The 13,915-nt window shown below is 41.4% G+C and overlaps 2 protein-coding genes across 5 annotated transcripts in view; one reads left to right on the forward strand and one right to left on the reverse strand.

The window, feature by feature from the left end:
* The window catches only part of SPRYD7 (SPRY domain containing 7), a 109,764-nt gene extending 102,610 nt beyond the window's left edge, over positions 1 to 7,154 (reverse strand). For both annotated transcript variants that reach the window (XR_001109619.3, XM_012466245.3), the window contains exons 1-2: positions 6,975 to 7,154; positions 1,190 to 1,306 (exon numbers count right to left, since the gene is read on the reverse strand). Coding sequence is in view for 1 of the 2 variants with exons in the window: in XM_012466245.3 (XP_012321668.1) it covers positions 1,190 to 1,306; positions 6,975 to 7,080 (223 nt within the window). In the remaining variant the exon portion in view is untranslated. The remainder of the gene's footprint in view (positions 1 to 1,189; positions 1,307 to 6,974) is intronic.
* A 256-nt stretch (positions 7,155 to 7,410) lies between these two features.
* TRIM13 (tripartite motif containing 13) overlaps positions 7,411 to 13,915 on the forward strand; it is a 78,258-nt gene continuing 71,753 nt past the window's right edge. The window contains exons 1-2 of one of the 3 annotated variants that reach the window (XR_010341643.1): positions 7,411 to 7,472; positions 7,572 to 7,842. The gene's annotated coding sequence lies outside the window, so the exon portion shown is untranslated. Of the gene's footprint in view, positions 7,473 to 7,571; positions 7,843 to 8,077; positions 12,040 to 13,915 lie in introns of those variants that run through there. The other 2 variants (XR_002479202.2, XM_021674541.2) reach the window with 2 other exon arrangements.

Genomic DNA, 13,915 nt, shown 5'->3' on the forward strand with positions numbered 1-13,915 from the left:
TTTTTTTTTTTTTGAGGTGGAGTCTTGCACTGTCGCCCCCGCTGGAGTGCAGTGGTGAGATCTCGGCTCACTGCAACCTCCGCCTCCCAGTTTCAAACAATTCTCCTGCCTCAGCCTCCCAAGTAGCTGGGATTACAGGTGCCAGTCACTACACCCAGCTAATTTTTTGTATTTTTAGTAGAGATGGGTTTCAGTATGTTAGCCAGGCTGGTTTCAAACTCCTGACCTCGTGATCCACAGCCTCAGCCTCCCAAAGTGTTGCAATTACAGATGTGAGCAGCACTGGCTGCTTTTTTTTTAAGACGGAGTCTCAGCCTGTTGCCCAGGATGGAGTGCAATGGCACAATCTCAGCTCATTACAGCCTGCACTTCCTGCGTCCAAGCAATTCTCCTGCCTCAGCCTCCCAAGTAACCGGGACTACACTACCACGCCTGGATAATTTTTGTATTTTTAGTAGAGACAGGGTTTCGCCATGTTGGCCAGGCTGGTCTCAAACTCCTGACCTCAGGTGGTCTGCCTACCTCGGTCTCCCAAAGTGCTGGGATTACAGGTGTGAGCCACCATGCCCTTTATAATAAAGCTTTTATTTAAAAAGTTTCCCCATATACAATACTGTCACAGTTAACTAAACTATTATAATCACATAGAATTGCTTTACAATTCAAGAAACTCCATAAATTATAAAAAGAGAAATATAGATTGTAGACTTCTATCTGAATTCTGAATTTGATGATTGCTTCAAAACACTGAATCAAGGTATCTTAATAACTAAGAGAAAAACTCAGAATCAAAAGATTGACTTTAATCCTAAAATAAATAGCAAGAGTATATGCTGCTTATATGTTTGACTTTATATGCTTAACCAAACAAGAGGGTACATCTGGATCCCATTAAAAATGCTAGTGCCTTACATTTATCCAGCATGTCTTGTCTTAAAACACTTTCATACATAGAATTCCTGTGAGGCAGAAAGAGCAGCTCCTGTAATATCCATTTTATAGATGAGAAAACTGAACCTAATTTAACTAAATTAACTAATTTACCAGGGATCACACAATAACGGGTGGAAGACCCAGATCTTCTAAGAGTTTGAGGCTTTCATATTACCTTCTGAATCTTTTTTATATGTTACAAATCACTCAATATTTAGAATTAGGACTTTTAATAGTAAAGTACTATTATACCAACCTGTGGACTGGATTTTGAATTCAAAATAGCTTTTGTTTTGATGTAAAGGTGCGCTGGCTAAACAACCTCCTGTTCCACATATTCTTCTTCCATTCTTTACAATGACAACATCTGTTCCTAAACAAAAAATGCAGACACTATGTAAAGTTTTGTATTTTCTTTTTATTCTTTTTTTTTTAAGAAGGAGTCTCACTCTGTTGCCCAAGCCGGAGTGCAGTGGCCTCATCTCAGCTCACTGCAACCTCCACCTCCCAGGTTCAAGTGATTCTCCTGCCTCAGCTTACCAAGTAGCTGGGACTACAGGTGCGCGCCACCATGCCCGGCTAATTTTTGTATTATTATTATTATTATTACTATTTGAGACAGAGTCTTGTTCTGTCACCAGGCGCCAGGTTGGAGTGCAGTGGCGCAATCTCAGCTCACTGCAACCCCCACCTCTTGGGTTCAAGCCATTCTCTTGCCTCAGCCTCCTGAGTAGCTAGGACTACAGGCGCGCGCCACCATGCCCAGCTAATTTTTGTATTTTAGTAGAGATGGGGTTTCACTATGTTGGTCAGGATGGTCTCGATCTTGACCTCGTGATCCGCCCGCCTTGGCCTCCCAAAGTGCTGGGATTACGCTTAAAGTGCGGTGAGCCACCGCACCCGGCCGTTTTTTGTTTTTGAGACGTTGTCTTGTTCTGTTGCCACGTTGGAGTACAGTGGTGCGATCTCGGTTCACTGCAATCTCCACCTCCCGGGTTCAAGCGATTCTCCTGCCTCAGCCTCCCGAGTAGCTGAGATTATAGGCACGCACCATCACACCCAGTTAATTTTTGTATTTTTAGTAGAGACGGGGTTTCACCATATTGATCAGGCTGGTCTTGAACTCCTGACCTCGTGATCCACCCGCCTCAGCCTCCCAAAGTGGGATGGGATTACAGGCATGAGACACCATGCCCGGCCAAGTTTTGTATTTTCATATCCAACAATCAGAATTAATTTGTTCAGTTCTAACCCAGCCCCCCAAAAATAAGGACACTATAAGTACTTTGAAATATAGATAATCTTAAATACTTAATTCCCTATTTCTAAGATAACATTTATAAGTAATATTCATTTGTATCTATAAGTTTTAATTAAGTGAGCCAGGGTACAGTGGTTCATGCCTGTAATCCCAGCACTCTGAGAGGCCAAGGTGGGCAGACTGCTTGAGTGCAGGAATTTGAGACCAGACTGGGCAACATTGTAAAACACCACCTCTACAAAAAATTGAAAAATTAGCCGGTGTGGTGGTATGAGTCTGTAGTCCCAGCTACTTGGGAAGCTGAGGTGGGAAGATCACTTGCACCTGGGAGGCAGAGGCTGCAGTGAACCAAGATCGCACCACGGCACTCCAGCCTGGGTGAGATTACTAAGTTTTAATTAAGCAGTTTCAAGTAAACTGTAACAACTCTGAATTATATTGAATGTTTAAAACACTTTTAAGGTAGGAATAGACTAACTAACTCCTTTAATTTTTAGCCAAGGAGCCAATTTGATGATTTCATAAATTTCTTAAACAAAAACATAAACACAAGAGACTTTAGTAAATTGGTAGTTTTCAATTCTATTCAAATGAATTAAAACAATTTACTAAAAGCCAGCTGAATACAGACTAAATACAAGTGGCTATACTTGTGCATTAGTCATGTAAGTACTGAAAAGTACAGGGAATATGAAAAAGAACACACATCTATGTTAAAATACCTGACACTGAAAAACTGCTAACTTTAAGATCTTAAAATGTTTATTAAGATAGCTACTTCAATCACATTGCAAATATGTGAATAAGGTTTTAATATGCACTTTATTCTCATGGAAAATTTTTATTTTAGCTTAAACAACATCTATAGACAAGAGTGAGAAAGAAAGACATTGTCTCCTGATATGATCCTAGTACCAATTTGATTAAGGAAGACATGTATATCAGAGAATATACATAACTCTAATATGTAAGAATATACAGAATTACATAATTCTAATATGTAAGAAATAGCCCATGCACCAATGCATATAACTTCCAATACTTGTGGCCAATAATACCACTTTGCTGGCAATAACTATCAGCCAAGCAGATCTGAATATTAGAACTCTATGGGACTCTTCCAGAAAGGGTTAAATAAAACTAGGGCACAGTAACAAAAGTTTGAATTCACAGTTAAACAAAATTATTTGGGACAAACACATAAGAGAAATGCAAAATTTTCAGATTCTAACACAATTCTAAACCAGCTGATTTAAGAGATGCTCTCCCTTAAACAAGGCAAAACTGAGATCCCATTGTATAATTACTAAAAATTCATTAGCATCTTTTTTTTTTTTTTTTTTTTTTTTTTTTTGAGACGGAGTTTCGCTCTTGTTACCCAGGCTGGAGTGCAATGGCGCGATCTCGGCTCACTGCAACCTCCGCCTCCTGGGTTCAAGCAATTCTCCTGCCTCAGCCTCCTGAGTAGCTGGGATTACAGGCAAGCGCCACCATGCCCAGCTAATTTTTTGTATTTTTAGTAGAGACGGGGTTTCACCATGTTGATCAGGATGGTCTCGGTCTCTTGACCTCGTGATCCACCCACCAAAAAGTTAAGCCCCAAATTCTGGGAAAGTACCTTTACAAATCATTTGCATCTGGCTACTCCATATACCTTCAGTAGTTTCAACTGGAGAGCATCCTCCTTGATGGCAAAGACCATGCAGTGTTTGGCATCGAGCAGCTGCTCATGAAATAACTGACAAAGAATGAATGAATATGCTGTGCTAAACACTTTGTAGTGGACAGGTAGCATCTGTTCTCCCTTTCCTGACAGACTTCCCTCTGGAGATCCAAACAGTTCCAAGAAAGTTGTCTCAATCTCTAGCTTCAGGTATAAAACATTGGTCCTAGGTTAAGGCAGTCAGTGCCCTCCACATTTCAAGGCCACATTAACTGAGTCAAGAACTGCTACCTGACCTAATCTACTACAATTAGAGTCTCAGGACTTTTGCAGAGCACAATGGGATAAAAACACTCTCTTGGCTGGGCACGGTGGCTCACACCTATAAACCCAGCACTTTGGGAGGCTGAGGTAGGCAGGTTACTTGAGGTCAGGAGTTTAAGACCAGTCTGGCCAACATAGTAAAACCCCATCTCTACTAAAAATACAAAAATTAGCCAGGTATGTTGGCATGCGCCTGTAATCTCAGTTACTCGGGAGGTTGAGACAGGAGAATTGCTTGAACCTGGGAGGCGGAGGTTATAGTGATCGGGCCATTGCACTCCAGCCTGGGCAACAGAGCAAGACTCCCTCTTAAAAAAAAAAAAAAAATTCAGAGTTTTTATGAATCATTAAGGAATCATTTTAAGCTTATCCCATTTCTCTTTATTAAGTACAAAGATGTTCTGTATTTGAATCTGTATTTTTATTAATGATTGGTACTGCTTAGAAAGTCAAGGCAAATTTAAGTACAGCCAGAAGACCAATAAACACAGCCATCAGGGATCTTTTAAGAAACATAAATTTCCAAATAAGTGGTATCCCTCTCAAAGTAGCTACCTTGGAAGTCATTTGTCTCTAAAAAGTCAATTCACAATTAAAAGCAAAAGATATGGCATCAATGATGACATTTACAAAAACTATGCCATAGAAAATTCCAAAAGAGGAATTCCAAAGTCTTTTTAAGTAATACATTATCACCAAAATAAGTGACAACCCTGAGAGAGATATCACTTGGATATGAAGTATACAGACAATTTTGTTAAAAAATCATATTCCTTAGATTATTTAATATAATAATCTTTCACATAACCAAATCCATGTGTTTCTATTTTCAAGTCAAGATCAATTCATGTTTGAAACATGCTCTTCTTCTAACTCAACAACTCTTTTCTCTCATTTCATTCAGGTTCTCAAATCAGGCTCCTCTGTGATTGAAGAATTTAAGTTTACAGAAAGACAGGTTAAGAAAAAACTTCTACTGCAGTCAGAAAATTTGGAGATGACATTACTCTATTTCATCCAATTAGTAGCTGAAAGTTGCTGAACTTTAGAGAAATAAAACATAGTGAAATGAGTATATCTGACCAGCTTTTCCTAGAGAAAAACAGATGCCAGAGAAAAGGAATGCTCTAAAGAGCAGATTGCAGTAATTCAAGAGTCTAACAGCAGAGACAGGAAGAAGTGCTGCAGTTGATCATGAGTTCCAGGAACTATGAAGTGGTTTTCCTTCACTACATTCTCAGCACTTTTAACAATGCCTGCCACCTGATAGTTGCTTAATAAATATTACTTCAGAAAATGAGCAAGTGAAATGGAAATATTTTCTGAGGAAAACTAGGATTTAAACTCCATCGTCTATAAATGATGATGGATATGAAATAATTTAGGCCAGCTGCAGTGGCTCATCCCTGTAATCCCAGCACTTTGGGAGGCTGAGACTGGTGGATCATGAGGTCAGGAGTTCAAGACCAGCCTGACCAACATGGTGAAACCCCATTTCTACTAAAAATACAAAAATTAGCCAGGCACAGTGGCAAGTGCCTGTAATCCCAGCTACTCGGGAGGCTGAGGTAGGAGAATCACTTGAACCTGGAAGGCAGAGGTTGCAGTGAGCGGAGACTGTGCCACTGCACTCTAGCCTGGGTGACAGAGCGAGACTCTGTCTCAGAATAAATAAATAAATAATTAATTAAAGATTATATATTAAGGTTCTGTACTACCTTTGGGAGATCTAAGAATTAAAAGTAAATACACATGTATTTAGTAACTATATAATTATCACATTTAGTATGTGTTATACAAAAATATAGTGGGCAGAGTATTTCCAGAATTATAAGGAATCTGGGCAAGAGAGGGCTTTATTATAAATATTAAGAACTACCTTTTTATTTCAATGTGCTATCCTTTAAACAATCAGAGATGTGTGAAAAATCAAAAGTGCAGAAGTATAGTTAGAATAAAATAATCCACAAAAAGACAGTACTCTAACTGAAATAATTATATTGGGAAATCTCTCCTTCTAGAACCACATTCCAGAAGCATGCAACTACATGGGAAAAGTCTAAACAGATATAATAAGGTGGTGAAAGGGCTGGGACGGGATAGGAAGAATGTTAGATAAATTATATGAACTTGGAATTGAAAGGAAAAAGCAAGATGCAAAGAAGCAAAGTGCTACTTTATTTTGCAACAGCCTACCTGTTGGAAAGAGGCCAGATGAAATGACAGCACCTCTAACAATGACTAAGGAGTCGGGAAATGGGAGATTTTAGTTGAAATGACAAGTTCTGACCTGAGGTGCGACTTCAGACTTCTACCATCTGCCTTGTTTTGACTTTAGGAGGTGAGAGAAAAATTACTTCCGATAATATAGGTTTCTATCTATAAATGACAGGGCTCAAGAGACAAGACCGACAGGGCAGAAGGAGGAGCAGACCGGACCTAGAAGCATACAGAAAATGTGCAGGTTTTGATTGGGGCGCGCCAGGAGGGCACTCTCCGCCCCCTCGCCTGGGAACTTGTGACATCTCTAGAGGAAGTCCTAGGAGATTCCAGTGAAAATGGGAGGTCCACACGCCCACTCGCGATGACAGAGAGGGCTGCGCAGCCTTGAACACAGAACCAGGCCCAGGTGGAGTCCGCCGGCGTCTGGAGAGATCTACAAGACGAAATGGTGTCGGGGCAGCGCGGCCGGCGCGGCGGGGCAGCATGAGGACCTTCTGACCCTGCAGGTCTCCCTGCCCGCCGCGCCCGGCCCCCCTGAGACTTTGAATCTGGGGAAAGGAGGGCCCTTACCCATGTGCTGCGTGTCTAGCTGCACAGCCGGCATCTCCTTCAGAGGGATGTGGCCGGTCCCGCCGTCTCTGCAGCACGGCAGGCAGCAAAACACCGAAGCGGCCATAGCGCAGGGACCACCGACTCCGCCGTCCCTAGTCCGCGGCGACACCGCCCCCCGCCGCTTCGCTCCGTCTCCTACCCCTGCCTGAGCGCTGGATTTGTGTGTGTGGAGCTCGGAAGCCGGTACAGCGACACCCTAGGCCGGGAGGGCGCAATTCAGGCGAAGGCCAGGCTGGCCTGCTAGGAAAACGCAGAGGATCAAGGGGCGGAGGAGGGAGCGGACGGGGCGAGCGGCGGGGCGGGGCCGGGGAGACGGGTGGGGCTAGTGGCGTGCGGGAGCGTGCAGGGGCGTGGCAGGGGGCGGGGCGGGGCGGGCAAGCAGATGTAGGACGGCGTGCGTCTGCGCACCAGCTGGTTTTTCTCAGGCGGTTTCGCGCACGGCCCCAGCGCTGACAGGTGAGTGGGGCTGTCCGTCCCTCAATACTCTCAGGGGTTTTCCAATGCAGAATTTTTAAAACGCCGCCCCTTCGTCCCCGGGCTCGACATTATTTCTAGGGACGGATTGACAGAAGAGGATCAGTTTGGGGGAAGGAGAGCTAATGGAAATGACTTCCGAGGTTTCCTTCCGCGGGCGAGGCTGAACAGGTTTTGCCATCACGGAGAGCCCAGGTCTCCCTACGGTGACTGGTTTCCGTCACATCCTAAATAGACGCACGAGGGACCCAGGAGTAATGCCTGTTAGTGACTGCACTGTGGATGTGCACATTTTCGGTGCAGAGACGCGCACTACCTGGTCCGTGGGACTGCGCGGTCCGGGGCACGCGGGAGGCCGCCCTGGGAGGGGACCGCTGGAGCGGGGGCGGGGCGGGAGGGGGCGATTCTTGGCCTGCTTCTTCCAAGCTCCCCCTGTCTGGTGCACTGAAGGCTCCGAGGGGTGTGACGGGGACCCCAGAGGCTGCGGGAAGCAGGGTGGGTCCCGAGAGAAGCCCTCGGCTGCTACGGTCAGCTCCTTCCTGCTTCCACGTAGGAGGCTGTCACCTGTCATCTCCTTCCCCACTTAGATCATCCTTCCGTGGTAGACTTTACATCTTCAGGCCGGGCGCAGTGGCTCACGTCTGTAATCCGAACACTTTGGAGGCCGAGGTGGGCGGATTACCTGAGGTCACGAATTCGAGACCATTCTGGCCAACATGGTGAAACCCCGTCTCTACTAAAAATACAAAAAAATTACCCGGGCGTGGTGGCGCATGCCTGTAATCCCAGCTACTCGGGATGCTGAGGCAGGAGAATCGCTTGAACCCGAGGCGGAGTGGAGGTTGCGTTGAGACGAGATCGCGCCATTGCACTCCAGCCTGGCGACAGAGCGAGACTCCGTCTCAAAAGAAGAAGGAAAAAAAAAAAAGTAGCCGGGTGCGGTGCACGCCTGTAATCCCAGCCACTCAGGAGGCTGTGGCACGAAAATCACTTGAACGCTGGAGGCGGAGGTTACAATGAGCCTTGATCGCGCCCCTGCGCTCCAGCCTGGGCAACAGAAACTGTTGTCTCAAAAAACAAAAATGGATGTAAGTGTAAGATACCACTTGGCGTCCGGAAATGTCTGGGACGACCTCTAGAATTAACCTGGCTCAAACATCTGTTCCCAGATCAGTTTCATCCTAAAGGCTTCCCTAGGGATAGATCTTCTTGGGAAACTGGACATAAAGCTCCCACTACTTAAATAATACGTTCCCATACATAACTGTTAGTGACCCGAGTTACAAATGTTTTATATCTATAGAATGAGGGAAATTTTTCAGGTTCCTGGTTCTCTTTACTGTCTATACAAATTGTTTTTTCATTATAATACTAAGGGAAAGTTTTGTACGTTGAAATTAAGTTAGTGTAGAATTAATAACCAAGGTATTATTAAACTGGTTGAGGGTTGGTCCTTTCCCCCACTGCGTATACAGTACTTTCTTGGTAATCATTTCACATGTGAAATTTTCTTTTACTGCAAACCTTAACAGTTATGCTGGGAATTAAATGTTTTGATTTTTTTCCGCCCACGGGAAGTGCTGGGGGCTGGGCGGGGGGTGAGAATTTGAACAGAACGTTGGAGACAGCATTTTTCTACCGTTCATATATATATCTAGTTGAGTTATTTCAAGATTTCAAGGTCAGTATTGTCCCTATATTATAAGTGAAGAGACAGGTCTAGAGGTACTAAGTAACTTTACAACTTCAGATGAGCAGGAGATAAACAGGCAGGATTCAAGGCTCACCAGTCTGATTCCTGTTAAAATAAAAACTTCAGCTGAACTAAATTTAAAGGAGTTAAATTGAGCAACGAAGGACTGGGTAGCCCCCAGAATCACAGAAGATTCAGATATTCCAGGGATGCCTCATGGTCAGAACAAATTTTTAGACCATAAGAGGGAAGTGACGTACAGAAATCGGCAGTGAGTACAGAAACAGCTGGATTGGTTACAGGTGGGCTTTTGTCTGTTTGAACACAGTTTGAACAATCAGCAGTGTATGACTGGTTAAAGTATGGCCGCTGGGATTGGCCAAGACTCAGCTGTTGTTACAGGTGCATACTCCTAAATTAGGTTTTCAAACTTGTCTGCCTATTAAGCTAGGTGACAGTTCATACACAAGGACTCAAATACAGAAGTACAGAGTCCTTCTCAGGCTGTATTTAGTTTGCTTTAACATTCCTAAGCCAGTATTTGCTACATAAGATCATGCTGCCTGGAAAATTCTGAAGTTCTAACTCTTATAATTAATGCTATAATCCTCTTAAACACGCTCTCAGTTCAAAAATGCAGATTTGACCTTTTTTTGTATGTTTCCTTTATCTCCACATCAAATGTAAACTGCCATAACTCATGTCTAGACAATAAAATATAATAAAATTAGTTGTTATAAAGTAAAAGTTTTGTTCAGAAATATTAAAAGAAGTACATGTATTAAATATGTAATAAACATTTAGGCCATTCAAGTCAGTCACATTTTCAGTGAAAAGCCAGACACTAAATGGCTGTGAATTGGACGTTACTGTAGAGAGGCAGAAGGGCCATGGTCTTTCCTGGCTGGAAAAGTAATTTCCTGAGGCTCTGCCCAGTGTACTTTGCCCCCATCCTATAACTCTAGTGTGCTCAGCAGAATAAAGTTAGCAAAGCTGGTTAGCTCCTGAAACAGGCTTCCTTGCCTTGGCAGATTAACGCCATCCATGAACAAACTTTTCCTTCTGATATCTGGGATTCTAATATCCATTCATTATTTCTTTCAAAGGAATTATCCTCTCTTTTTGAAAAGCACAGTGTTTAAGATGTTTTGACAGTCTTTCACAGCTATTGCTTTAAATAACAATCACAAATAAAGCCTGAAAAAAGTTTCTCAAGGTCATTTATCTAAGTCAAAACAATAACCAAGAATTACTACTTCAAAAATGTGAAGTCTGTCTGCTTCCATGACATGCCAGAACTCGAGAACTGAGAACAATAATGTAAAGCCGGTGTTTCAGAGTTGAGATTAACGTTATGCTTAGGATTTTCTTTAACGTTTTTTATGCCAACCAGACGTCTTCTGTTAGTGAATTTCCCATTTTGTACTGGGTCATACAAAATGAGTTCTTAAAAACTCGTTAATCAGTTATTAAACAAAACATTTTTTCTTAGACTAATCCAAACCACATTTGTGATCTTTTAAAAATCAGAAACATTACCAAAAACATTCTTCTAAAATCTGACATATTTCTGGAGACTTGACCAATTCATTATTATAATTTTGAGTAACTAATAGTAACCAACATTTATATAGTACTTATTATTGTCAGGTACTGTTCTAAGTGGTTTTTTTTTTTTAAAATAAACTAATTTAGTCTTTGTAACAACTATGTGAGGGGAAAAACTCTTCCACTTTACAGATGAGGAAGCTGAGGGAAAAAAATAAGAAATGTACTCCAAAGTTGCACAGTCAATGAAGGATGAAGCTGAATTCAAGCAGATATTCTGGCTCTAGGGTCTGTGTTCTTAACCACTCTGCAAACTGCCTCCCTAGGGTGTTACATTTAAAATTACATTCCTAATTTGTATTTGTCTCCTTCTATCCTCTTACCTGAGAGATTGACATTTAAATTTACTTGGCATGAATTGTACTCATTTAATCTGGATTTCCTGAATTATATGTTATATTACCTACATTGAACAATCAAAAATACATAAGAAAAATAACATAAACCTTGTAACTGCAACAGACTGCCATTAGTTGGTTTTGTTAGTGGTGCCTTTGAATATTTTACAGGATTGCCCTTCACAGGCTGTCTCTATCAGAAGAAAAGGATATTTAGTACTTTTTTTTTCTTTTACTTTTGTTGAGACAAGGTCTCTGTTGTCCAGGCTGGAGTGCAATGGCACCACCACGCCTGGCAAATTTTTTGTGTTTTGTATAGAGATGGTGTTTCACCATGTTGCCTAGGCTGGTCTTGAACCCCTAGGCTCAAGGGATCCACGCACCTTGGCCTCCCGAAGCCCTGGGATTATAGGCATGAGCCACCATGCCTGGCCTATTTAGTACTTTTTTTTTTTTGAGATGGAATCTCACTCTTGTTGCCCAGGCTGGAGTGCAATGGTGCGATCTCAACTCACTGCAGCCTCCGCCTCCTGGGATGAGATTCTCCTGTCTCAGCCTCTCGAGTAGCTGGGATTACAGACACCAGCCACCACACCTGGCTACTTTTTCTCTTTTTAGTAGAGATGCACTTTGGGAGGCTGAGGATCACCTGAAGCCAGGGGTTTGAGACCAGCCTGGCCAACATAGTACTTTTAATTGCTAAGACAGATAAGCCAGGTTGGAGACTTGGAAAATACAGAGATTTGGCATTAGGAAGAAAAGAAGCTGGGGTAAAATAAAGGAATTTTAAAAGGTACAAAAAAATTAAAATAGCACAACAATTTTTTTAATATTGAAAAAGAAAAAGAAACCAATTGCAAGTGCTACATAAAAAAGGTCTCAGAGAATAAAAAATGTGATTTACCAAAAACTTTCATAGACAAACTGTATGTTTTTCTGCTTCCTTTCCATAGAAGATAAAGCAGACTGTCATAAACTAAGGGGATTTCTGTGATCCCTGCCAACCTCAAGTTCTCTTACTCAATATGCAAGTATCCTAGTGTATTTCTAAATACCTTTTCCTTGCCAATTTAGATTCTAAGTACTACTGTGGCAATCATAAGGGAAAATAGATGCTGAGGCTACAAAAGGGAGTCAGAGCAAAGGTCAAGACCAAAGTAGTTTTTGCATTTTCAAAAGAAAGAAAGGAAGATGAGGATAAGTAAAATCAGTCCTTGGATCTATGTTCCTAATTAATACGAAGGCATTTAAACCTGTGACTTTGTAGAAAGGGCTGATGAGAAGTGTTTTGTACAAGGTTTTCATGGCTAAAGATAAAGGCTACATAATCTGGTATTATGAGAAAAAGGCTGGAAAACACTTAGCTGTGCCAAGTAGTTCAAATAAAAGCTTCCCAAAGCATCGCAAACATTCAAGTGATTCTGTGTCTTTGAACTACAGTAGGGGCCAAGGAACAAGAAGTCACCATCTCCAGATTATAAAGTAAAAAAGCACTTGACATTTGCGGAAAGGACCAGACAGAAGAAAAAAACACTTCTGGGTATATATAATATCTGCAACAAAACTAAATTAGAAGTATTTTGTTGAAATTGTGAGAAAGACCCTAAAATGTTTCTAGTAACAAGGAAGGTCACATGGATTAGTTAAAATGTACCCAACACTACTAATTTAGGATAGATACAATACCATTTAGTCTCTATAATTTTATTTTATGTAAAAATATTTGTAAAGTTTGTCAGAAGTCCTATAGTAACAATCCCTTCAAACCTATTTTCTCAATGATGGCCCTGCACATGAATATCCCAAATGCAGGGACACTGTCAGAACCTAGGTTTTTTCTTGGGAAGGAACTGCTATACTTCTATTAAAGCAAGTGTCTATGGTTGTAGATATGGTGCTGGATAGAATTAGCATAGTTCTGGGGACAACTGCTAGGCCAGTATGCTTTACAGATTCTGTAACCTGAATCATAGGGAATATGAGACTACTTAAAATTGTTGGTGAAAGTTTATGAAACTCTAGATTGTTTGAAAAACACTTAAAAAAGAAACAACCTTGTGAGAGTTGGGTACGATGGTGCACGTGTGTTCAGTCCCCAGGTACTTGGGAGGCTGAGGTGGGAGAATCACTTGAGTCCAAGAATTTAAAGTTGTAGTGTGCTATGATGGCGCCTGTGAATAGCCACTGCACTCCAGCCTAGCCAGTGTACCAAGACTCCATTTGTAAAACAAGAACAAAAACAAGAAATAGCTTTGAAATACCATGAGTTAGTGAAAAGAAGCTCCAGGGATGCGTTATGACCAAGAGAACGTTAGTGTAGCAGAATAGACTTTCAAATAATTAAGTATGATTAAAATACTTTTTTTCTTATGTTTAGCTATTCCAAACTTTTAACCAAATGCTTTAAGAATTATTTTACATGCCTTCTTAAGAAGGAAAACTTCCTGTTTATAGATATCATGTCTTATGTCTAATGCAGTTATCAGTCCACATCAAACACCTAATACATTCTAAAAAAAATACTCAAAGCCTTGGAAAGGAAGGGAGAAATTAGGAAGATACTTGAATTTTTTCAATTTCTTAAGAAAAAAAGGAAAATTCCATTTTGTATGTTCTTAATTCATTTATGTCTGCTATATAGTGAACACTCAGTAAATATTTATAAAAACAACAAATGAATGATGCCCCCAAAATAAGTAAATACATTCTAATTATACCTCATCTCATCTACAACCCAGAAAGTAGTATGTAAACTGAATTTTTCGAAAAACATTTCCATGCACTAA

Source organism: Aotus nancymaae, unplaced genomic scaffold (assembly GCF_030222135.1).
Source record: "Aotus nancymaae isolate 86718 unplaced genomic scaffold, 86718_ANA_hifiasm-v0.15.2.pri h1tg000009l, whole genome shotgun sequence".
Classification (NCBI taxonomy): Eukaryota; Metazoa; Chordata; class Mammalia; order Primates; family Aotidae; genus Aotus; species Aotus nancymaae.